The 24961-nt window shown below is 41.2% G+C and overlaps 1 protein-coding gene across 1 annotated transcript in view; it reads right to left on the bottom strand.

The window, feature by feature from the left end:
- Nucleotides 1-24961, bottom strand: part of rab15 (RAB15, member RAS oncogene family) — a 68578-nt gene that overhangs the window by 7556 nt on the left and 36061 nt on the right. Inside the window, exons 3-5 of the mRNA XM_039741170.1 lie at nucleotides 22920-22980; nucleotides 19700-19777; nucleotides 17204-17293 (exon numbers count right to left, since the gene is read on the bottom strand). Coding sequence (XP_039597104.1) covers nucleotides 17204-17293; nucleotides 19700-19777; nucleotides 22920-22980 — 229 coding nt within the window. The remainder of the gene's footprint in view (nucleotides 1-17203; nucleotides 17294-19699; nucleotides 19778-22919; nucleotides 22981-24961) is intronic.

Here is a 24961-nt window from a genome sequence, read left to right as displayed (position 1 = left end):
CTGTGCCACGGAATAATACTTTCTCCTCTTATTTTCTTAACTGCCCTTTCTAGTGAGGATCACTGTAATGGCAGGCCCAAGTAGGTCAACCCGAACTTCCCTATTCCCAGCTACAGAGTCCAACTCTTCCTTTTGGAATTCCCTTGTATTCCCAAAAGAGCTGAGAGACCTAATCGACCAGTGGGATGTATCTGGAGCAACTCAAGAGGAAACAGCCCGGGCGACATCCTTCCAACATGCCCGAAACACCTCATCTGGCTCGTCTCGATCTGTAGATCAGGAATGATCCCCCAAATTGCTGATCTTCTCACTGTATCACAGTGTGTCAGCCCAGCCACCTAGCGAAGAAACCTCATTTCTGTTGATTGTACCCGGGATCTTGTCCTTTCGGTCATTATCCATAGCTCATGACTATAGGTGAAGATAGAAATATAGCTCAATTGGCAAAGCAAGTGTTTTTATCTTCAGACTGGATTGGTACAGCACCCACAGAACAACTGCCACCACGTCAGTCTGCTTGAAGATCTCATGTTCCCTCTTTCCATCGCTTGTAAATAAGATCCTGAGATTGCCGAGTTCAGCTCTACCACCTGTACCTCAGAACACGACATCCACCTAAACCTAAGCAGGTTCAGGCCTGGCCAGTACTTGGATTAGAGACCATCTTGGAAAAGCTGTTGGGGAAGGCAGTAGAGGGCACTTACCCTGTGGTCTGTGTGTGCAGTGATGGGGACATTGTGCTGCAAAAATGGTGCTTACCTATGGAAGTGATGTAAAACTGAGGTCCTGACTCTTTCTGGTCATAAAAGTTCCCTGGAAATCTTTCATGAAGAGTAGGGTTTCCTACCAATTTTATAAAAGAACAGATGCCCTGGCTAAATTTGCCCACCATGGCCTTATCATTCTGGTTTCTAATCATCCTCCATTTCTAATTGGCCAACTATATCTCTCACCTCATAACCACCGAAAAACTAACGAGATGCTAGGGTATCAACAAAAATGTCTGCCATCGCATCATCCACGTAGACGCAGTAGATTGGTGGTGGTTGAAGGGGCTCTCCACTCTCTATGTGAAGCACTATATAAATGCAATGTCTTCGTCTTGGACTCCTCCACTAAGGGCAGTTGCTCTCTCTTCACCTATTGAAAGCAATCCACTCTTTTTCAAATGAGAACCATGACTTCAGACTTGGAGGTGCTGATCCTCATTTCAGTCACTTTGTTCTCACCAGTTAATTGCTCAAATGCATGCCAAAGGTCACATTTAATAGAGGCAAAGATGACGTATTCTGCATCAAGCAACAATGAAACCCTCCAAATTAGCAGCAGCTTGATGTCCCAGTCCATGAAAACCACAAACTACAGTGGTGACAAGACACAGTCATAATGGAGTCTGATATCCACCACAAACAAATTTGGCTTAATGCCAAGTATTCGGACGTTGCTCACTGCATTTATTAAGGAAACAAATATCATGCAAGAGCTGCCCTTTGACCCCATTGTCCTGCAGCACCTCCAATGACACATGATGAGGGACACAGCCATATGCTTTTTCCAGATCTACAAAACACATTTTAGACTGGGTTCTCCTATTCTCATGCATCCTCCAGCAACTGCATTAGGGAGAAGAACTGCAGGATGGAATCTACGTTGTTCCTCCCGTATCTTTGACTCAACCATCAGACGGACTTTACACTCCAGCAACCTAACATATGCTTTACCTGGGAGGCAGAGGAGTAGTTGGAACACACCTTCCTTAAATGTGGTAGACTGGCATGATGGTCCTTGTATATAAGAAAGAATAATTGTATACAATACAAAATCAACATAATATAAAAGAGCTTTGTATAACGCATATAAAACCAGGACTTGAACTTCAAATACCTGAGAGAGAGTGAGAGAAGAGAGGCTGGGAGCATGCGGAGATATAATATGATTCTTTGGAGCCCCCTCATGGCCAACTCTGTCACTGCATGTGAACAGTTCTGGTAAGCCAGTCATTCATTTATTATGAAGTCTTTTATGTTCGCGTCACTCCAAACAAGTTACAGAAAGGCGAGTGCACAAAATGATATCCAGTGAAGTGGTCTGGGTGGTACTTTAACCCCCAGTCCTATCAACCTGCAGTCCAAATGTAAAGGCCTCACTGCTTACAAACATCTACTGTATAATAAAACACTAACATCTGTGTGTGTGTGTGTGTGTGTGTGTGTGTGTGCGGCCAGTCCATCGGAGCAATCTGATTGGTCAGTTTGGCTTTGGTGACATGACTGCAAGAGGAAGTGCGAATGTGAGACATTCGAGGAGGAGTAAAGGTGTAGGAGGAAGGCTGAGCGTCGCTTTTAAAGGCATCAAGTATAAAACCGGACTGGAGGTGAGTAAGGCACTTCGAAAATAATTAGGCTTTATGAGAACACACTCAGGGGACGAAGCACTGGTCAGGAGAGGTTACCAAAACAAGGTACACATAGTGCAAGAGATATCAAATATTTTAAAACTTATTCTGATAGGTCACCAGGCTAGTATCTAATAAAGGAAGAGGCAAATAAACTGTTTTACACATTTTGCTGCTAGATTACACTTGTCACCATGTAGGACCAGCACTGAAGGAAGAATAAAAAATAAAAAAGGATGGAACGGGATACAACATTTGCCATTTCTTGGAATACTTGAACCAATACTACATCAGGTAAGAGGTAGTCTCGCCAAAGCCAGACGTACAATATGTATATCTGAAGACAACCAGGAGTGAAGAGTGAACTTTGCTTAAAAGTGGGTGAGAACAATTAGACAGCTCACCGGGTGTCACATTTCTAATCCAATCCAATGCCTCATGGAGGTGGCGCTCAAAATGGAGGTGGTGATTTTGAATTTCAAACATCAGAGGTGCTCACGTTAACCTGGTCCAACAGAGAGCAAGCTTCTGATTACGATGAACAGTTGAAAAGTCTCCTAAAACACATAAAAGTATGTCGTATGTGCAGAGAGAACATTACACGTCTTACAAACAAACATAACCTGATGCAAGGGAAAAACCTTTCCCTACTATCCTATTATGCACTGGTATTCGATAGAATCAATGGATGAATGGTAAACATGAAGGATGCATTGTGTGCTCTCTATTGTTTCGCGTTATGACGATGGTGCAGTAGTCAATGTGAGTTTGAAAGAACTGTCAGCTATATTCATGAAAATATGAACTGCTAGTGCTGGGCGGTATGACCAAAATTCTATATTCTATATTTTTCAAAATTATACCGGTTTCACGGTATTCAAAGGTATTTTTTTCCCATGCATGAGTGGATGTTAACCACATTTTACACTGCAGTTACTGCAGAAGACTGGCTAAGAATAACCTATTCCACTGTCATGAGAATTGTACATTGCACAAAAAAACATTTTAATGTGCACACAAGTATTAATATATAAAGTGATAGTTTTCAAGGGGGTGGCACTAATGAAGAGAAGGAATCACATTGCATGACAGTTGCAGACAAAATATAGAACCTTTTTTTTCAACATGTTTTGCAAACAACTTAAGCTAAAATTTTGACAACATATTTTCAACCATCCAAAGAGGCATTTAGACTTAGTAAAATATCCAGAGGTGCCAGTCAAAGATTGTATTGCACTGAACATGTCTTAGAAAAGGAATAAATAGTGAATATTTTTTGTAGGGCTGGCACGGTGGCGCAGTGGTAGCGCTGCTGCCTCGCAGTTAGGAGACCCGGGTTCGCTTCCCGGGTCCTCCCTGCGTGGAGTTTGCATGTTCTCCCGTGTCTGCGTGGGTTTCCTCCGGGCGCTCCGGTTTCTTCCCACAATCCAAAGACATGCAGGTTAGGTGGATTGGCGATTCTAGATTGGCCCTAGTGTGTGCTTGGTGTGTTTGTGTGTGTCCTGCGGTGGGTTGGCACCCTGCCCAGGATTGGTTCCTGCCTTGTGCCCTGTGTTGGCTGGGATTGGCTCCAGCAGACCCCCGTGACCCTGTATTCGGATTCAGCGGGTTAGACAATGGATGGATGGATATTTTTTGTAAACCAACTACACTTTCTGTTAATGTTAACAATACCTGTCCACTGACATGTTAAACTGACTTTTTAAACAACTTTACCATCATTAAACTGCATAATATTTAAACTAATAAATAATAGCAGTAAAATAAATAATAGTGCAACTTCCAGCGCAAGAGGAAGTTAGTTTAAGAAGCACATAGCGATTAACATGGCTCGGGGAAAACACAAACCATTTAATGTGCTTACATAACTTATGACGGGGTTTGAGAAAACCTAGTAAATTAAATATTCATTTTTAGATTAAGTTTAGTTTACGATGTACTACTTTAACGACAAATTCCGAGAACGAAGTCAGCATGTCGACTTCATTCTCGTCATAAGCGTCGAGATTAAAGTGGAAATGTCGAGAATAAAGTCAACATGTCATCTCACACTATTACACAGGTACATTACACAGTATTGAAAAAAAAAATAAAACAAGTACAACTTGGCTTGCAGTATTATCCAGTAGTATAGAAACAGTATTTACACATTTGTACATAAATGGTCCACATCCGACCTTTTAAAACCAAAGTATCTCCAGACAACAGACACAGCTCCTTTTTTCAGCAAAAGTTCTACTGTGTCATCATGTTCAACTTTATCGTCTGCTACAGCTTCAGTTTCAGAATGTTCTCTGTCCATTTTCACCGCTCAATACCTCCACTAACGCATGTAACTCTGTTGCGTGTTTAGCGGTGCAGCAGTGAAAAAGGTCCCCCCTTAAACAGTTTCCCCCTGCACCACGTTCCGAACGTTGTTTAGGCTATTTATACCGGTGTTGTGGTATAAGAAAAATCCATATAATAAGAAAAATAAAAAACATTTTTTGGTATGAACTGGTATACCGCCCAACACTAACTGCACGCTACACATTTGACGTAAACGGTATGTCAGATTCTGCTCAAAAGACTGGCGTTAAGAGAGCTGGTAGTGAAGAGCCACAGGAGATGCAGATTTCAACTCTCTAAATACCCAAATCATCAAATATGCCTTATAATAACAGTAGAAGCACAGATAAGGCTGCACACCTTCTGACTGCACGTCTAAACAAGTAAATAAAGTTAGTGAACATTACTGTCTAAATACAAACATGTCATACCAGATAATAGCCACAGCGTTTTAACACGTTATAAATTCACAGACCACAATGCTTATCTAAACTCGATTTGCTGTTGTTATGTCATATAGTGATGTCATAGATAAAATGACAGAAAGATAACATAGCAAACATAGGCACTTCTCAAACATACAAAGCCCAGTAGCTGTGGTGGACTACGTGCTTGTGTGTCTGTCTGTGTCCACTGTGCTCATTACAACGTGCAAATTAATCATTTAGCTTCAGTTACTTTGTGCTGCTGAGCTCCTGAATCAATTTACAGCAATTTAGCTTTTGATTTTTCTGTCGGCGTCAAGTCTTTTTGTTCAGATTCTTCTGCTCTCTCTCTGAAACCCCAGCAGAGGTTTAAAATGCACAGACTGGAGAACCTGGGGGCGGAGTTTTGTCAGAATTAGACCTGTGGGTGGAGCCTTTGCAGCACAAAAGGTGCTATATGTTGTCCCCGAACATGTATTCTCATTTTGAGAATCGTGACTGATCCCGCAAGACTAAGCAAGAGTTGACATTAAGAAATAAAGGCAGCAAAATGTGCCTATACGCCATCATTAATCCCCCACTTTCACCGGATTAAAGTGGTTTGATAATGGATGGGCCAGATTAACCTGAAAAAGCAGCAGCCTTCTCCACAATTCCCAAAATTCACAGATTCACAAAACTTAAGGTAGCTTAAACATTCGGGCATTGAAGGACATGTGTATTGTGGAGTAGGAAACTCAAAGGTCATCGCATCAGGCACCTAATCGCACACTAGGAACCTAAGGGCAACCACTCATGTGCTGTATCACAGCTGTGTGAAAATGTAAGTACACCCCAATGGAAATTGGCGACTTTTTCAACAAATTTGAACAGGAAAACAGCAGATCTTCCTGCAAACAGAGCCTACAGGGAATATATGTGAACAAATGACAACCAAAACAGACCTGATGTATTCATTCTCATAATCTAAATGAACCAAAGTGCAGAATCGTTGTGTACAAACAGAGAGATCACCCCTCCATTATTCACCACTTCAAATCCATCAAACTGGAATCGTGTTCCAGATGAGGTGCCAATGATTAGAACCTCCTTAAGGAGTAAGCAGGTGGACAGTGCTGTATTTAAGCACAAGATACAGATTCTGATGCTCTCTTGGCTATTGACATGTGTGGTGTCATCATGCCAAGATCAAAGGAGCTCTCAAAGGCCCTCAGAAGGAAGGCTGTGAATGTCTTGGAGTCTGGCAAGGGATTGAAAAAGATCAGCAGAATATCTGAAATCAATCATTCCATTGCAAAGAAAATCATCTACAAGTGGCAAACACATCAAACCACTGCTAATTTGTCCAGGACTGGTCGGGCAAGCAATTTCAGTCCAAAGGCTGACCATTTGATACCAAAGGAAGTCTGTAGAAATCCCAAAAATTCATTGTGGGATCTGCATGTGGTGCATGGTGTTAATTGGAAAGAGCCTTTGCTGTCCAAAAAGGATCATTAGAGCAAGATGACGGTTTGACATCGAACACCTAGGGAAAGACCAGAAACTGCGACAATGTGGTTTGGACAGGTTAATCAAAAATAGAGTTGTTTGTTCACAGTAACATTAGACATGTTTGATGGCATTTCAGGAGAAGTGTCTCATACCATCTGGGAAAGATGACGGTGGAAATATTGCGGTGTGAGATTGTTTGCTGCCTTAGGGCCTGGGCAGCTTGTGGTCATCAAGTCAACTATGAATTTGGCATCGTATTAAGGTGTGCTTGAGGGGGAATGCAGGGCCATCTGCCCTGAAAGCTGAAGTTCAACCAGAATGGACCTTTCAACATGATAATGATCTGAAGCACACCAGCAATTCCACTGCAGAATGGCTCAAAGAGAAGTAATGGAGGGTTATGGACTGAACTACTCAAACCCTTGACTTGAATCCCTTTGAGATGTTTTGAAAGGGACAGGGCATGCAAGAAAAGTCACAAACCTTGTAACTGAAGGAATTTTATCAAGAAGGAGTGCTTCAAAGGTGATGCCAGAGACTGGTGGGCAGTTATGCAAAATGCCCACCAAAGTTGTTTCTGTTGATGGGGGTAATACCCACTTCTGATGCCAAGGGTGGACTTACTTTTTCAACAGCAGACCATTACATCTATTGATATTTTTGTGGAATAAATGATTGAAAAAGCAATTTTTCCCCAGTGTTTTTAATCAAGTCCATCCAATCTGTAGGCATCGTCTGCATGAAGATCTGCCGTTTGTGTGATCAAATAAATATGTTGAAAAAGACAACCGTTTCCATGGGGTGAGATTACTTTTTCACAGTACTGTGTACTTATTAATAAGAGATGTCTACAAAAATAAATGTAACTCTACGTACTGTGCAGCAAAGACAGCAACTGCTATGTATCTGTCATGAGCAAGACACACAATACGAGGTGAGACACAATAATAACCGGACGGGGCTTGGGGCTTTTCCTGGAACAATGTCTGGAGGTCGGCTGGTTGTGAATCATAGAACTCTATCTGCTCCTAGACTGTCTTTCAAACCACCAACCGGCTAGGCAGATCCTGTGAATAGCCCAGACAGTATTTGCACAACAATCGCTACACAAGTTGCCATGATAATGTCGGATTAAAAAAAAAAAGACTCGAACAACGATTCAACATCAAATTTCGAATTTTCTCTTTTTTCATAAACCAGTTTTTGACTGACAAGAACATTCCTGTCCTCGATCATCCTCTCTATTCGCCCAGTTTAGCTACCTGTCATTTTTACTTGTTCCCGAAAATCAAAAGTCACCTGAAGGGAACACATTTTTCTTCAGTGGATGAAATGAAGACAGAAATGGCAAGCCTGTTAAAGAGCCTCAAACAAGAAGGCTTCCAGCAGTGTTTCAATCAATGGAAGATACGTATGGAGTGGTGTAGAGATCAGGAGGGGGAGTATATAGAAGGTGACAATGTTTAGAATGCTGGAATTCATCAATAAATATTTTTTTTTTTTACCAATCCGATTATTTTTGTGTCTCACCTCGTATTGTTTAGAGGAGAATTGTCCGTATGTGCCACTTTACACCGACTGGATGAGAAGAATGTCACCATGTTTGCATGTACACAAAGATCACTGACTGACATCTGCTATGTAAAGAAAACAAAAGGTCTGTCTGTCTGTCTGTCACTATACAATCCTACACTCCTTGACCGGTTGGAATCCAAGTTGGCATTAGTTGTTCTCGAGGACAAGATAGACTACTCTGAAACTCAAACTTTGACCCTGGGGGTCCCTGTGGTTTTTTTTCTGTTTGCTACAGTTTGTACACCAGTGCCACCTGTGGGCTCAGAGCAAGTGAAACATCCCACCATACTAAAGTGTGACTGGCAGACAAACTGACCAGAGCTTAACATGACATACAGGGTAACACTGCGAGTGCTGCTTCTGTCTACTGTTATATAAAATGGAGTATGGTGCGCTTTTGCAGGGGGTGTTGTGTGAGGCTTGATCGAGAGTGGAATATCAGCTTAACACAAAGGAGAATCAAAGGATTGTTGATAAACTACTGTTTTGTCCAGCACTACAAACCGTCCACCTTGAATTAAAAAGGGTGAGTCAGACATGGCAGTAGTCACAGTTACAACCCAACAAAGAGTTACCACAATTCTGCAATCCAATCAGACCAAAAAAAAGAACAAATTCTCAGCTCACAGGACCAGAGACATTGACAGAGAGGCAGTGTGGATGATATATGGGACTTCTAGTAAGAACAACAGGGTCACCATTTGAAAAACACACTAACCTTTGCTTTCTTTCCATAACCCATTCTACAAATACACCTTGGCATGGCGGGCACTTGGTCTAGTGCTTCATAAAACCTTTAAACGATACTCTTACCATATGTTAATAACTGCAAACTGAAGCAGTAAAATGTCATGATATTAACCTGCCAACAAGGAGAATTTAGGGTCCAAGCTCAAGAGAAGTCCTGTTATTTTATGTGGGGCTCCCCGAGTTACATGATGACGCTATATAACCCTGGTGTGTTACTTCATAACTTTTCAAATGTACTGGAGAGGATTTCCAATCTGGATCCCACTCTCACTACTACCACCTGTAGCAAAGGGAGAATTAGCTGCTGTAACACTGAGCTCTAGCAATACCATCAAAGCGTCACTCTGGGAAGCTGAAAACAGAACGGTCCTCAGCCTGATGTGGGCCTTGGCATGTACAAGTGTCTTAATAGTTCACAAGCTTAAATGCCAATTCTGGTTAGAGAAACTGAGTTTTGGTCTCTGAGAAACTAGGCTAGTTTCTCTGCAAGTAACCCTGGTTATGTGGCCATGTAAACCCTTAAACCGGTTGAGGATGTTGTAGTCTGTACAAGTCCATTGCACTTTGAAAGCCTGCGCATGTGTTGGCTTTTCACACACTTTAAGCAGCCACACACAGAAGTGTCCACCAAAATTAATTTCCTCAGGCAAATGCTTGGATGATGGCATTATTCCCTATCCTGAACAAAATAATCTGACTCACTATTTAAGAAATCAGTAAATTTATGCTGATGAGCTGAATTATACAGTACTAAACTAAACTCTGTAGCACAATCGCAGGAGCAGTGTTGGGGGAAGTGCGTTAAAAGTAATGTGTGTTACGTTTTCCGATTACTTCTTAAGGTGGTAACCTAAAGCAGCAGGTGTATAAAGACAGGGGCAAATTAGTTGGTCCCCTTCCAGCTCATTGAAAAAGTGATGACATGAAGAGCAATTGTCCCCTGTCTACCTGCATCCCTTTGGTATGTCATTGAGTAAAGGAATGCAAGTGTGACAAGAGATTAAGTGTTGCTTATTCTACAAAGACCTTCTAAAATGGCCTGGACACATTTGTTGGGATCCCTGGAAAAGATCTGAAATAATTGGATTTGAGTGATTTTTCAGACTTGCTCTTTTCTTGAATTCGTATCACACGTCTCCAATTGTGGAGAAATGGAGAAAAGTTGACACTCTGCTGTTTGTTGACATCGTGTGTCCCACACTGAACATGGAGAGAATTGTCTGAAGAGATCAGAAAGAAAATGACAGACCAGCTTGGCAATGGCAAAGGCAAAGGCTAGAAGACCATCTCCAAGGAGCGTGATGTCCCTGTGACAACAGCTGCAAATATAGTGAAGAAGTTGAAGGTCCACAGGATTATAGCCAGCCTCCCTGGAAATTCGACCCCAGAATGAGTAGGAGGAGAATGAGAATGGTAGACCAAAAGCTATGGAAAACATCTAAACAGATAAAAACTGAACTCCAAGGTCAAGGTCCATCAGTGGCTGACTGCACCATTCATCACTGTTTGAATGTTAGAAGATCCAGGAGGACTCCACATAAAAAAGTCACGCTGGAATTTGCATATTGACAAGCCACAGTGCCTCTGGGAGGAGGTCCTTTGGACAGATGAGACAAAACTCAAGCTTTTTTGGCAAGTCAGCTCTATCAGATCACAGATGTCAAAGAAAAAAACATGGAGGATGCTCAGTTATATTTCAGGGCTGCTTTACTGCATTGTGCACAGGGTGCATGGAGTCTGTGCAGGGAACAATGACATCTCAAGACTATCAAGACATTCTGGAGTGAAATGTACTGCCCAGTGTCAGAAAGCTCTGTCTCAGTTGCAGGTCACGGATCCTCCTAACAGGATATGAACCAAAACACACAGCTAAAAGCACCCAATACTGGCTAAGAACAACACATTAGACTATTCTGAAGTGGCCTTCTAGGAGCCCTGATTTCAATCCTATCAAACATTTATGGACACAACTGAACCATGCAGTCTGGAGAAGACCCCCTTCAAATTTGACACAGCTGGAGCAGTTTGCCCAGGAAGAGTGGGCCAGAAGACCTGCAGGCAGGCAGAAGTCTCATGGAGCGCTCCAGGAACCGCTTGTTTGCAAGGATTACAAACCCTAAAGGTTATGCAACAAAATATTAGGTGAAAGGTCCCATCATTTTTGTTCAAGCCATTTTTGACTGTGTTATTATTTGAAATATTTTGTGGAATCAAAAGTCTGGTTTTTGTTAGATACACAATAAACAATGATGGGGGCAATTACTTTGGTCCGTTTCAACTTATTCCAGAGACAGTTGTGGGTCCTTCTTTTTTCATGGAGGGGTACCAACAGATCTGTCCATGTCTGTATCTTACTGAAGTAAAAATCCCTGTATTATTCTTAACTCAGCAGCACTGGATGCAACTCAAGAAGCACACGTCTTGGTATGCCGCTCCTTCACAGGGCTCAACCATACAGCCAAGTAAAGAAGAGTGTGCTGCTTGCAGTCCGGTAACAGAAGCATATTAACAAAGTGTCCGTTTAGTTTTAATGTAGCTATTTGCTATCGATACACTGAAACAATGCGATGGGAGTCTGTACCACAAACCACCAGTGGTTCAGGTCCCACCTGTAAAAAAGGGGATGGATGTTATTCACTCCACAGAAGGAGTACCCTTATTTATAAAGAAAATGGACACAGGCTTGTTTTCACATTCATGGTGGTGTTGAGAATGACATTTAACTCTTTTAAAGCAGTTTAACGAAGTCTGAGCATTTTGCCAAAGGTGAACTTGCACATGTAAACAAAGTCTGTTAAGAAGCCATGTTACTCACCAGGGGCTTAATGTATAAATGGTGCGTACGCACAAAAATGTTGAGTATGTCCGTTTCCACGCTCAAATCGTGATGTATAAAACCTAAGCTTGGCGTAAAGCCACGCACATTTTCACGCTAGCTCAAACCCTAGTGTATGTAAGTTCTCCACTCGGTTTTGCAAATTGGCGGCACCTGCGTCAAAGTAGTGCCACTGTTTCTGTGTGGTTTCCCTTTCGTTTTTAGATCCACATCCCTGACGCGGTTTTATCAAATACGCTGAAATTAACCACATATTGTTTATTAGTTTAATGCATCCGATTGTAATTAACCTGTAACAAAATAATGGTCCATAGAATGGTCAAACTATTCTAAATACAATAGCTGCTTTAGCATTGTTACTCTCACTGAAGCACTCAGATTATTTATATCACTGTATCTGAGTGTGGAATCACAGCTCTACAGCAGCTGATCGGAAAGAGAATTATCAATATACAGCATCAAAGACACGCTGCCTCAGCCATGTGCACAGTCTGTTGAATTGCTCCTATACGGCAAATGCTTCAGAGCCTTTCCTGTACGGACCTCGCAGTTCAGAAACAGTTTCATCCCAAGAACTATAAACGCACTCAATCAGTCCATCAAGTGCTCCTTGTAGAACTGCTGATACTTATTAGTACAATCAACTCACTATAAACTTATGAAAACAGTTATAATATTGCACAACCTGAGCCACTTTATAAAACGTTTATTTACATATGATGACAATATCATTTTTAAGATGAAAGGCAGCAAAATATGTTTATTACATTATACAGATAAAATGTTAAAATAATTTAAATAATCTATATTGTTAATAATTAAACATGTGAGGACACGGTGTCACAGCGCTAGCGAGGAGCTTGTGCCCCGTTCATGGATTATTCCTGCCATGTGCTGTATTCTTGATGGGGCTGGTGCAACACTGGAAGGATAGATAGATAGAATAATTATTCTATGTACTACAAAGACATTTCAATGTTCCTTAAAAGTTTTGAAGAATCGGCGTTCTCAGCTTACAGATGGCTTAACGTCTATTACAGAGCTGATTGTGTGGCGATTGGGTACTTGGAGAAAGAAAAGGAAAGACAGGAATTGGAGGTTAGTACGTTTGAAAGAGATAGTACTGCTACAATAAAGTATTCCATTGAAGGTCACGCATGGCATGATCAACTTCCTTTTGTTGTTTATAACACTGTTTAAACTAACAAATAGTAAGTTTTTACTTTGCCTCCACTTGGTATTCGCTGAAATTCTTCTATTTTCCCCTGTGCTTTTGCCATTGCCTTTTCACAGAACGCTGAGCTTAAGGGCTATTTATAATGATTTGCATATTCAAAAAGGCGTAATTCTGAGAGGAGTTGGGGAGTGGCAGCAGGTGTGTGTACGTGTGCTACTTTTCACGCTGACCGGGCTTTATGGAGTGGGGGAAAGTGGAAGTTGGTGTACACACAGATTAACGCATCTGGATTTTTTTTGTGCATACACACATTTCCGCTTTTGTCCTTAAGCCATGTTTTAGTGTGAATTCTATGTATTATGCATGAGGCCTCTGGTCCTGGTGTTGTGCATGTGGTCATAGTGGACAGCTGGAGGGCTCCTAGGATTGCTGGTGCTGTGTCCTAATACCTTTTCTCTTCCTCTCTCTGCAGACCGGATGATTAACAGCTAGAAGACCTCTGATATCACCTCACCATCTTTGTCAGTTCTAATCCCGAATTTGTGTCTGAAAAGATATCTCCACAATTATTGCATGTTTTTTTGTTACCCAGGGTTACCAGGCTGGTACCCCAACTCTTTATTGTTGTCCTCTTGTTTCTCTTAAGAGTGTGAAAATGTAAGGGTGGAACACAACGACAATGTACTGCTCTGTCAGCCAGGATCATGAAATTAAAGACGACGTGATAATGCAAGAGTGGCGTCCGTACACTTGAGGTTTTCTACTGAAGCAGGCTAAAAGACAATGGCCGGCCACGAACGTCACCATTTTCTGAGCAGTCTTATCAGTTTTTAACAGCCCTGTTCTTAATGCTACAGGTTCTGTTTTTGAACACAAAGGATGCTTGCAGTCTAAGTGGTTAGAGTTTGTCAATCCTGCTCCCATCTGTACTCAATGAGGCTACCATTATAAGGAAAGGGTTACAAGCAGCATTTTCATTATAAAAAAGGACAACTGGTTCAGAATTCCGCCACCTTGCCTGTAATTCTTCTGAGGCTATGGCTGTTCCATGCACGCCGCCCGTTTCCTTGCTTTTCAGTGAGGTATACTCACTCGCTCTCTGTCTTCTGAAAACCCGAAAAATAGTTGCAAACCATCCAAGTGTAGAGTCACACCACAGGACTGCACCAGCAGTTTCACAGTGGGAGTGTCGTCACTGCATGTCTACACTATACCCTAACCACACTAACCCCTAACCTTACCTTCGGCCATGAAACTGCAGGTGGTGTGTGGTGCAGCGGCTCTGAGGTTGGTTGTTATTGAAACAGTTTGGTTATCTGCAGTAGAGGAGTTAAGGAGGGAAACCAGAGTAATCTTTTGAAGTAGCCCCAAGATTGAAAGACTAAAAATCAAATCCTGCGACTGGTTCGATGTGAGATTGGAAACAACACTGAAAAAGAAAAAAACAATCCCACCTCGCCTCCATGTGCGATTTCATGCACCATCAGCAAGTGTGTTCACACCATCTAAAATACCGCTTACCTCACTATAAATTGTGTAAAAGCAGGGTGAGCGTCATGAGTGGATTTGGAATCTTTTTCTTCTAACCTCATATTGATTTTTTCATATTCTGAACAGGGAAGGACACAAATAGGTGTTGAGAGTGGCTCAATCACCTGGTCTTGTAGTCCAGGTGCCTTATTCTCAAGTTAGGATCTAATTCAGGTGTCCTACAACATTTTAATCCGAGGAACCAAATAAGAAAATCAATAACACACTGGGACTCAGGAGGAGGATTATTACACCATAATGACATTGGAGCCATGTACAGAAAAATAACAATGGCAAAACAATATTAAAAAAAAAAAAACCTATAAACATTTTTGCTTCCATTTAAATGTATTTCCCACTCGAATATTACTAACTAGCTGTGCTACCCATCTAAGATGACTTGAAATCCAAGTAATCAACACAGACCTCCACATTAACATTTGTAGTGCACTATGCCATGCATAGGTCTCTGTTATGTACCATTTTGTATGGGATTCATAAAAGCAGTGTTAATGTTTGTGGTGCCCCATCTGTTGGAATGACAAATATAATGCATTTTATTACCACAAATTTTTGTGATGTACCATCCATTGGAATGACGAATGCAATGCATATCCATCCATCCATCCATCATCCAACCCGCTGTATCCTAACTACAGGGTCATGGGGTCTGCTGGAGCCAATCCCAGCCAACAAAGGGCGCAAGGCAGGAAACAAACCCCAGGCAGGGCGCCAGCCCACCAAAGTGCAATGCATATGTTTCTGTTATATGCAATTTGTAAAAGCAATGTTAAAACCAAAAGAAATGTAACCAATTGTATTGTAAATGTTGTGTCGCCTTGGAGAAAGGGATCAGCCAAAAAAGTAAATGTAATGTTTGTGAGGAGCCATCTATTGGAATGATAAATAAAATGCATTTTATTACTACAAATGTTTGGGATGCACCATCTGTTGGAATGACAAATGTAATGCATATGTCTTTGTTATATGACATCTGACATCAGATTCATTAAAGCAGTGTTAATGTTTGTGATGCACCATCAGTTGGAACAACAAATGGAATGCAGAGGTTTCTGTTAAATGCCATTTGGTATTGGCAAATGTAATGGTTTAGGTGAAAGATTTTCGTAAACCTAATATATGTTATATATCAATGTTGGAATGACAAATGCAATGGATAGGTCTCTGTTATATGCCATTGAGCGTGTATTTGTAAAAGCAGTGTTAATGTTTGTGATGCGCCATCTATATGAATGACATATGCAATGAATAGGTCTTTGTTATGCGCAGTTTGGTATGGAATTTGTAAAAGCAGTTTTAATATTTGAGATGCACCATCTGTTGGAATGACAAACACAATGCATATGTCTCCATTATATGCCATTTGCTGTTGGATTTGCAAAAGTAGTGTTAATGTTTGTGATGCGCCATCTGTTGGAATGACAAATGCAATGCATTTTGTTACCAAACAAATATGTGAGGCGCCACCTTTTGGAATGACAGAGACATAGCATCCGTACGAATGCACAGACATACACACTTTTCCTTTTATTAAGGTGGATTACCTGTTTGTGAAGTTTTACATTGATAATTTCAATATCTGCATTGCATTGTGCCTGAGCAATTGAGTTCTTTGGATGGAGAGGCTCAATATCTCACTTGTGCAAATCAACACCTCAACACAAACAGCAGGCACAAATAAATAAAAACAAATAAATGCTGCAGTGATTGTCTTGGAGCAGCTCAACTAAAATAATAGTTTAACAGCTTAATTGCAAGATGTTTGAACCAATGGTTTTAAATTGGAAAAAATATTCAGAACAACTTTCCTTAAAACAACAAGACTCTTGGCGTACAGTGTGAAAGCCGGGGTTGAACAGAGGCGCCAGGCTGGCGTGGTATCCTTGCATTGAAGACCTCAGTGCACATATGCACTCAAAACATTGTAGATTGCTCACATTAGTAGCCGATATTTTCTCAGTATTTATTGTATAATCTGTTAAGTAATGGATGATGAACTGGTAATTTTACTAAGTTGAGAAAGGGAAATAAATTCTGTTCTCCAATAAACACCACATAATGGCTAAACTTAGAGAAATTAGTGTCATGTGTGAATACAGTAATAAACATTTTGAAAAGATCATTTCAGTTGGTAGTCCAAGGTTTGGGTACAGCGAATATTTGAGCAAATCCCGACACCACAACACTGAGCCTCTGTAGCCCCTTTCACCAATAGGGAAGTCAACTGCTAAGTCTTGTTTACTGATGTTGCTTATTCCTTCTATTGTCCTTCCAAATAGTAAGAGTAGCAGAGGTGGTCATGGCATTGTCACACGTACAGAGTACACAGCAGTTCTTGTTGGCACGTCTGACTAAAATGCCACACTATGCCATCATAATAAACAACACAAGTCCAACACCTGAGAAAAAGGAAGTGAGCTGTGCTACCACCATTAACCTCTCACCTCCAGGAAGGAGCTGCAGAAAACAGAACTGCTTACCGCCTGACTACATTAGGCAAGTGTAGTAGAGGAAGCTCCAGCCTCCCACCACCGCCTCAAAAGCCAAACCTCTTCACTATTTTTATTTTGAGAAACCCAACCATTATATGAGAAAGCTGGACAGCAAAAACCTTGGACATCAAAAGCGACTGTGGTACATGCAGAACATGAGGGAGAAATTCAAAAATACTTCACCTTCACTCCCTGGTCTGTGGCCACTTGTCTTCTCATATCTTCATCTGCTTTGTTCCCAATCAGAATTTTTTGGACTTTCTCTGGTGCATACTGGCAAAGCAGAAAAGAAAAATGAGACACACTGATGCCACAAGCAGGTCATCAATTCAGATCTTCTCGCATCTCTCTGTGGCCTCCTGGAACTGACAAATTAAGATAGAAAAGTGTCCGATAAGGGTGGGATAACTCACTAGGCCTGCTGCCCCTTACCAGTTCACAGATACGTGGGAAGAAAGTGCTACACTACACTCCTGCAAATATCAAGGGATCAGTTTACAAGAAAACCCATCATTTGAAGATGTTCCAGGAAAATGCCCACCGCCAACAAAAGGTGGCATTTAGAAACCATGCTCAGGCTAGGTTCAAGAATTTGGAAACAAGTTTGGAACGAAAAGGACATTACATTAAAACACCCATTAGGATCCAACAATCAGGACCACCCTAGTAAAAGAGGGCACAGTCCAGTCCACCACTGTGGAAACTGAAGGAAGCTGGTACAAGTATCTTGCTCCGCAGCAGGTAGCATTCATATCTGCCGTCACACACGTGAGCATAGGAGGCAGTCAAAGGACTTAACTGGGGGTAAGATGTCAGCTCGTAGGTTGATGTAGTGCACTAACCTCTTTTTTTCCTCCTCTGCAGATCATCAGAAGATAAGCCCTGCTAAACTGGTATCAACTTCCTGTCCAGACCACACCCTACTACTGACCTCACTTCCGACACTTTGCCATGGACCCTCCTCTTCCAGCTCACCACCTATAAAAGCCCCACACCTTTCCTCCCCATCCAGTTCTATTTTGGACTCGGTCTTTTGATTTTACTTGCTAATTTGCTTGTTTTTCCTTACAATATGTGGCGTGGACCCCCAAACCTTTATCTCTGTTTTCTCTTGTTATTACACTGCTAAGGTTTAAAATTCACCGTTAGTTCAAGAATTACCTGCCTCCCACAAGATGGAAGGTGTTGGCCTGGAGCACAAGAACCCAATGGTCATCCAGCGATCCATTTATTTGGGTCGAAGTTAAAAAAACAAAAAACGGTTGGCACGGAGCTCAACTCATTTTTCATAGATATGAGAGCGGGATCAAAACTTCCTGGAATTGTCAAAATAAAAAAAATAAAAAAAAAAAAAATCAAAACCTTTGCTATAAATCTTTTGAGACTCCCTCTGAATACTCTACTTGAGATGCAATACTCGTAGACTGAAGTGCTGAGGCATCTACGGGAAGAGCACCTGGACAAGTGGCGTGGCCAAAACTGCAAATTAGCAAAGCATCTGAGCACACCACATTGCGAGTCCAAGAATCTTTACCCAGAAACAGTGCGGTTGTTGCTTTGCCCGATTTACAGTATGTTGCCAAAATGAAAGCTATGGCTGATGGGAAGATTTGCTATCATGGAAGGAAATCCAAAGAAAAAGGGACGCTCTTGAACAACGGAGGGACATAGGAATGGGAGAAGGGTTGGGACAAGTACATGGCACTTCAAGGTGACCAGAAGGGAACTGATGTTTTATGACAAAGTTATTGGTTTGACAATTTACATGAATTATTAGGTGCCCCCTCGTATCTACCTTTAAAAAAAATCAGATTTTATCGAAATTCAGAAAATTGTGGGAGAACAGAAAATATACAGGTTGCATTAAGAATGACGCAATCTTGAAAAGGCATCAGTTTTATCATAAACTTTTACCATCAGCCCAGTGGAGTTTCAGATTCCCAGAATTCTCTGTCCATATAGTTATACAACCTAAAAGGACAGAGAATTGTGGGAAACTGAAACTCCACTGGGATGAAGGCAAAAGTTTACCACATGGTGGATTGAGAGTGATGAATTGTTCAAGATTTCCCACCTGTGACACCATGGAAATATAGGACATCTGTCAAAAAAAGTGAAAACATGTCCATGTGGGATTACTGCAGGGTATTTACTGTCCCTTCGATGGTCACTTCCAGCAGTAGTTTTCAGACTTTTATTTTAAAATGGGTTCATCAAGAACGTGGGGACACGATTGGAAACTTGTTATAGGTAAATTTCACACAAACATTAGGAAGTTTTTCTTTACACAGAGAGCCACAGACAGATGGAATAAGAGATCAAGTAGTGTGGTAAACAGTAAGACTTTAGGGACTTTCAAAACTCGACTTGACTTGACGTTTTTTTTTTTTTTAGAAGAATTAAGTGGACAGGATTGGTGAGCTTTTTTGGTCTGAATGGCCTGTTCTCATCTAGATTGTTCTAATATGATTAACAATAACCCATACACTTTCTGAATCTGTTAATTCTAATTCACAATCACAGGGTTAACAGTAACCATCAATTTTTTCATCAGATTTCAGGTTCTCAGAAAGCTGAAGCCTCACCCAGCATTACTGGGCACCCATTCATTGCAGAGCTAAGAACAGTTGACATTTAAAAAAAAAAAAAAAATCAAGTGTACAAGTAAAAAGAATTTACCTCATCTACATCACTGGCCCACTTCATTATATGCTTAAAGGAACGCTCACTGGTAATGTCATAGACTAAAAAGATTCCCTGTAAAAAAAAATAAAACAAATAAAAGGAAAAAGGCAGACACGAAGGAAGAAATAATTTACAGCAATTTTTCCCCTTGACACTTTGACACTGAGGTCAAGTCCTTCTAGGTATTTAAATACTCAATGCACATTAGGCTTGTAAGCAGCGACAATTATAAAACGTAGTACAGACTCCGCCACTATAGCTGCAGGTCATTTATGGCAATCGTGCCAGTGCTGCTGACATCCCAGATCCAGGATGTGGAAGCCACTGAGCATGTCTGGAAAGGCACATACAAGGTCAGCCTTATATCAGGAAGACAAACTTTAAAGCAAATCGATTCAGACGCCTGCCTTTGCTTGCGAAACAAATCTAATAGATGATCCAGCAGGAAAACAATCCCATGTCCTGCATGGCACCAAAAAGTGTACAGCGAGACATACCTGTATTCTTGTTCTACAGAAACTTAGATTTAGGTGGCTTTATTTGGCTAATTTTTATTCTAGTCCAGTACATGTTCTGTAGGTATAACAGTTATAAACAAGGGCTTTTGCCAGCATGGTCTAACTTGGAGTGGCACATTTTTTTTTTGATTCATCATAAAGTGGCTTGTTGCTTAACTGAAGCAGAAAGGCTACCATTCTGATAAACAGAATGACAGGGCAGATGATAAAACACAATATGGAACCTCTTCTGTTTGAGAATCATTCATTAATAATGCTGTTAGTGCCCTAAAGGATGGACTTGTACCCTTAACTGGGATGAGGGGCAATTCCTGGTACAGAAAGAAGGCCTTAATAGGTAGACATTATACATGGACACATGGACCGGCCAGGATGGTTCTCGATTGTTATTCCAATCGGGGTGGAAGGTTGGACTGGAGGAGTTTTATAGATGGCAGTGCTCCTCTGGCATGGTCCCAGTATGGATGCCTGCAGAGATCCATGGGCTTCATAGTCCTGGATGACTACCACATGGGGTCATTGGGTGCTGCCTAGACAAGAGTTCCCCATTTCACAGGGTTCCAGTACTATGGCACCAAAAGTACTCCTGGGTCCAACCTAAAAAGCCGCTTGACCTCAGTTGGGTAGAAGAAGAGAATGTCTGCCTGAAGGAATGTGGAGGAAGATTACAGGGTATGTACTAGAGGTCATTTTGTACTGTGAAGAAATAACCTGTGAAAGGTATTGTTATACTGTATAATAAAAAGTCACATGATTTGAATCCTTGACTGTGTTGGTGCATTTGTGTCTAGAGTCCCGGGCTGTGGGGCACCCTGCCTTTAGGTCACAATGTGTTATCCTACTAACCAGTTCCACTTCATATACAGTAAGTGAACTCTCAGCAGGCTTTCGTTAACTTGTGCTGGTTGTGCTGGGCATTCTTTCCAAGAAGATTTCCATGAAATACTGGAGTATAAAACGTGCTTACACTTGAAAACATGCATACAAAATTTCTTAAGCAAAAGTCAGGACTTATAACATAGAAACTTGGCATAAAAATTAACTGAACACTATGAAAAATTTTGACCACCTGCAAGTTCTATGCAAGTTTTTTTGGTGTTGGCATTTAGGGACTCCAGATGGCGGAAACAATGAAGTAAACAGAAAAAAATCGGTTTTACAGCGCATTTCAATGACATGTCGTCAAATTCCAATGTTCTTCAACGAATCCTATCACAAAATCACAAATAACTAACACATTCATTGAAAAAAAACGTCTTCACTGTTGGTTATAACTAATGCATATTCATAATGACAACTGCTTTTAGTGTGTAGTCGATTATACCTCTATAAAAGGTGTGGGCATTGTGTTGAATGACATAATTGGCAATGGTAGTGTTAGCACTTTTGGAGGATACCCCGAATGGCAGGCTACACAAAGAGCAAGAGTTCAGGGATTGCACCGATTTTCTGGCTCATAATGATGACTGGATGACAAGCCAATTTGAACTTCTTAGAGTCACCCTCTTGGAGTTGTGTGCTGAACTGGCGATGACATTACAGAGACCATCAAGCACAAATCAAGCAATCCCAGTTCTGTTGTACATTTTAACAACTGTAGGGTACTTGGCGATGGATGCTTTTCACCGTGAAATAGAATCTCATAGTCATCCTAGAGTCATGTTATGCCACCTGTACGGGATGCTATAGTTAAGATGCTACCTAGTGTCACTCATGAGTGTCTGAGGATCGCCATCCAAACTCTTCCCTGGTATGTAGTACCACCTAGGGCCAAGAGGGGCTGCTGTTGCTAATACCTAGAAAAAACACCTAGAGATGGGCAATTAACCCCATCCCTTATGGCACCAGGAATTTAAAAGTACATCTGCCTGAATGGAGGCATCTGTGACTTAAGGAGAAAATCCAGAGCAGGAACCTCTTTATGAGAATGTGTGTCACTGCCAGAAGACAGACGATTGAGGTCAGTGTGCTACATGGCGGCTGCATTGTTGTTATTTTCACTCCATCGTGCATTATTTTGTTTGAAAGAAAAGTTACTAACATGGGAAAGCCATGTTGGCACCCCAGACCACTTTTTGTTTATCGAACCTTCTTCTCTCCACATTAGATATTTCCAATTTCATTGTGGCTAGAGTGAACAAACCAAGATCAAAAGGCAATTTCCATAATGCAGTTGGTGCAATTTACCCCACACTTGTTAGTAAGTAAGTCTAACTGACATTACAAATAACCTGTAGGATCTTTATATCAGGTGATAGTGGGTACGGCACAAGAGCAGAGGTATAAGGAAAGGCGACAGAAATAATCATTGGTCAATTAACCTCCCTGGTGTTAACCCCAAACATTTTTGGGCTTGGAATTTGTGTGAAAACGATTAATCCTAGATAGTACTGAAGTTAATCGATTTTGATGACATATGTAGCATTAAGCCACAATATCAGTCAGGACAGTAATCTGTTGCCATTTTGTAGATGAAAGAACATTATACAGCAAAGAAAAATCATAAATGATTCTATACATTCTGCCACTCTATAGTAACTTGTCAATATTCAATATGAGTAGGGCAGAGCTTTTAAGCAAAACACAATGGTGTGTAGACGTAAAGCTGTAAAGCCAGTTTTAGAACAAACTGAGACTGAACCGCTAAGTTGAGCCTCACCTTTAAATCAAGTACATTTGGGACTGCTTTGTCTTACCTGTGCTCGTCTGTAATACTGTTTTGTGATAGTCTGATACCGTTCTTGACCAGCTGTATCCCTGTGAGGTGGATAAAAGGAAAGGGCAAAACATTATTTAAGCAAATCCTAAAAAAGACATTATAGGGCACACACAGTAAATGATTTACAGATACAACATTTTCTCTGGTTAGTGTCCGTAACATTATATGAAACTCCTTAGGCTTTATCTTTTAAAACTTGAGCCTCATGAGCCACCTAAAGGCCATGCCACATTAGACGACTTTTCCAATGACTTTCAGCCGTAGCCATCATTCACATAATCTTAACCAGTTGGAGGTAGTCGTCGCCGCACTCCCATGAAGCCGATCGCACCTAACGACAGAGACCAACTAGTCTGTGACTGTAGACGATAAAAAAAAAAATCAAACCGTTTTCATCTGCTCATTAGTCAGAGGGGTGAAGTGTGTAGGCAGGGGAGATGGCAACTCAGTGAAGCGATAAACGCTCATCCGGAAGCACAATGCATAGAATGTAAGCTTTCTGCCAAGGAATGGAAAAGCAAATGTTTACTGAGCTAACTAGGAGAAGTGCATAAAATTATGAAGGCCAAAACAAATAAAAATAAACTATAGACAAGACTCAAAGTCGAGAAAAGAGGTAAAGACGTCAAACGGAATGAAACTCACAAGGAGCACAAAAGCAAAGAAATCTTTGAGGTTGTATCCGCAGATTGGATAACGAAAGGAGCACTCAGATATACCCTTTATCCTCTCGCACTAATGGATAAAAAAAAGGTGCACCCACAATGCTTTATCCTGTCGCAACAACTACCCTTGTGCCCACGCCCCTAAAAACTCACAATGTGGTGTGAACGACGGCTCTCAGACTGGCTGGGAATGGTAAAGATTTACAAAAATCACATTGCAAGAACCTAATCGTGACAGTAGCAATGAGGAATAAGGAACACGCATGTTTTGAACCTCTCGTGTTTTATGTTTTATAACAGAATGGAAAAAAAAAAAAAGATATAAATGATAAGAGTTTGCTTCTGAACTCAATGCAGCTGTTAACCCTTCGTAAAACGCTGCTCCATCAGGCAATGCGATATTGGCTGTCAGAAAAGGGACGAGCACAGCTGCACTGGAAGATTGGCACTGTGAGTTACAGTCGTGTAATGTGACATGGTAGAGCAACGAGATCAGCGACAGCCATCTGAAAATCTGACACACCCCCATGACAAAAAAAAGTCACGTAATTGGACATTGGCTTTACTTAAATAAGCAACACATTAACAGTTAATAGTAGGTATGTTTGAAGAAGCAATAGGAGGACATATCCTACCTCATACGCTTTGCCAGACACCAATTTCTCTCTGTTCAAAGCGGAATAAAAAATGTGCACATTACAAAACTAACTATTACTGAATCATAGAAATCACAGTTTCTATGAAAGTCTCAGACCAACAAAATAAAGAATGTGCTTCGTTTGAATATTATCACAGGATCAAACTGGCATCAATACCTGTATACCCTCAGATTAGTGTTTGATGTTCTAGCTACCACCTCAGCACCTCAGTTTCCAGAGGCCTTAGTATCTCTGGCTGCAGAAAAAGCAATGAACAGAGAGAAATGGAAATATCTCCCGAGTTTGCTGCACATTTTTGGCTCTGGACCCTAAATTTGCACTTTAATGAAGTTACTTTACTTTGTCCCAAATGTCTCTGCTCAGTATAAACAATGTCAATTCTGACTACTTTACACTACAGCATGGAAGTAGATAGGGCTGTCTACCATTGCCAAAGCTTTCTGCAATAGCTGTCGAACCACTGGCTACCCATCTTCAGCAACATCCAGAAATCAAGGGAATGATAAGAGAAGTAAATGCTGGCCAAACACCAAATCTGCAGAGCATCGCTTTCATACAATGGAGAGGTCTATGGCCTCCTGGTCACTGGGCATCTCCTTCCACGACCATACATGCAACAGCACGATCAGGTAGCAGATGGGGACTACACCTATCAACGAGAAAATGCGGGAAAGACACCTGTAGTGGTACAGCCG

The sequence above is a fragment of the Polypterus senegalus genome, chromosome 18 (assembly GCF_016835505.1).
Source record: "Polypterus senegalus isolate Bchr_013 chromosome 18, ASM1683550v1, whole genome shotgun sequence".
Taxonomy (NCBI): domain Eukaryota; kingdom Metazoa; phylum Chordata; class Cladistia; order Polypteriformes; family Polypteridae; genus Polypterus; species Polypterus senegalus.
This window is presented reverse-complemented; position numbering and strand designations above follow the sequence as displayed.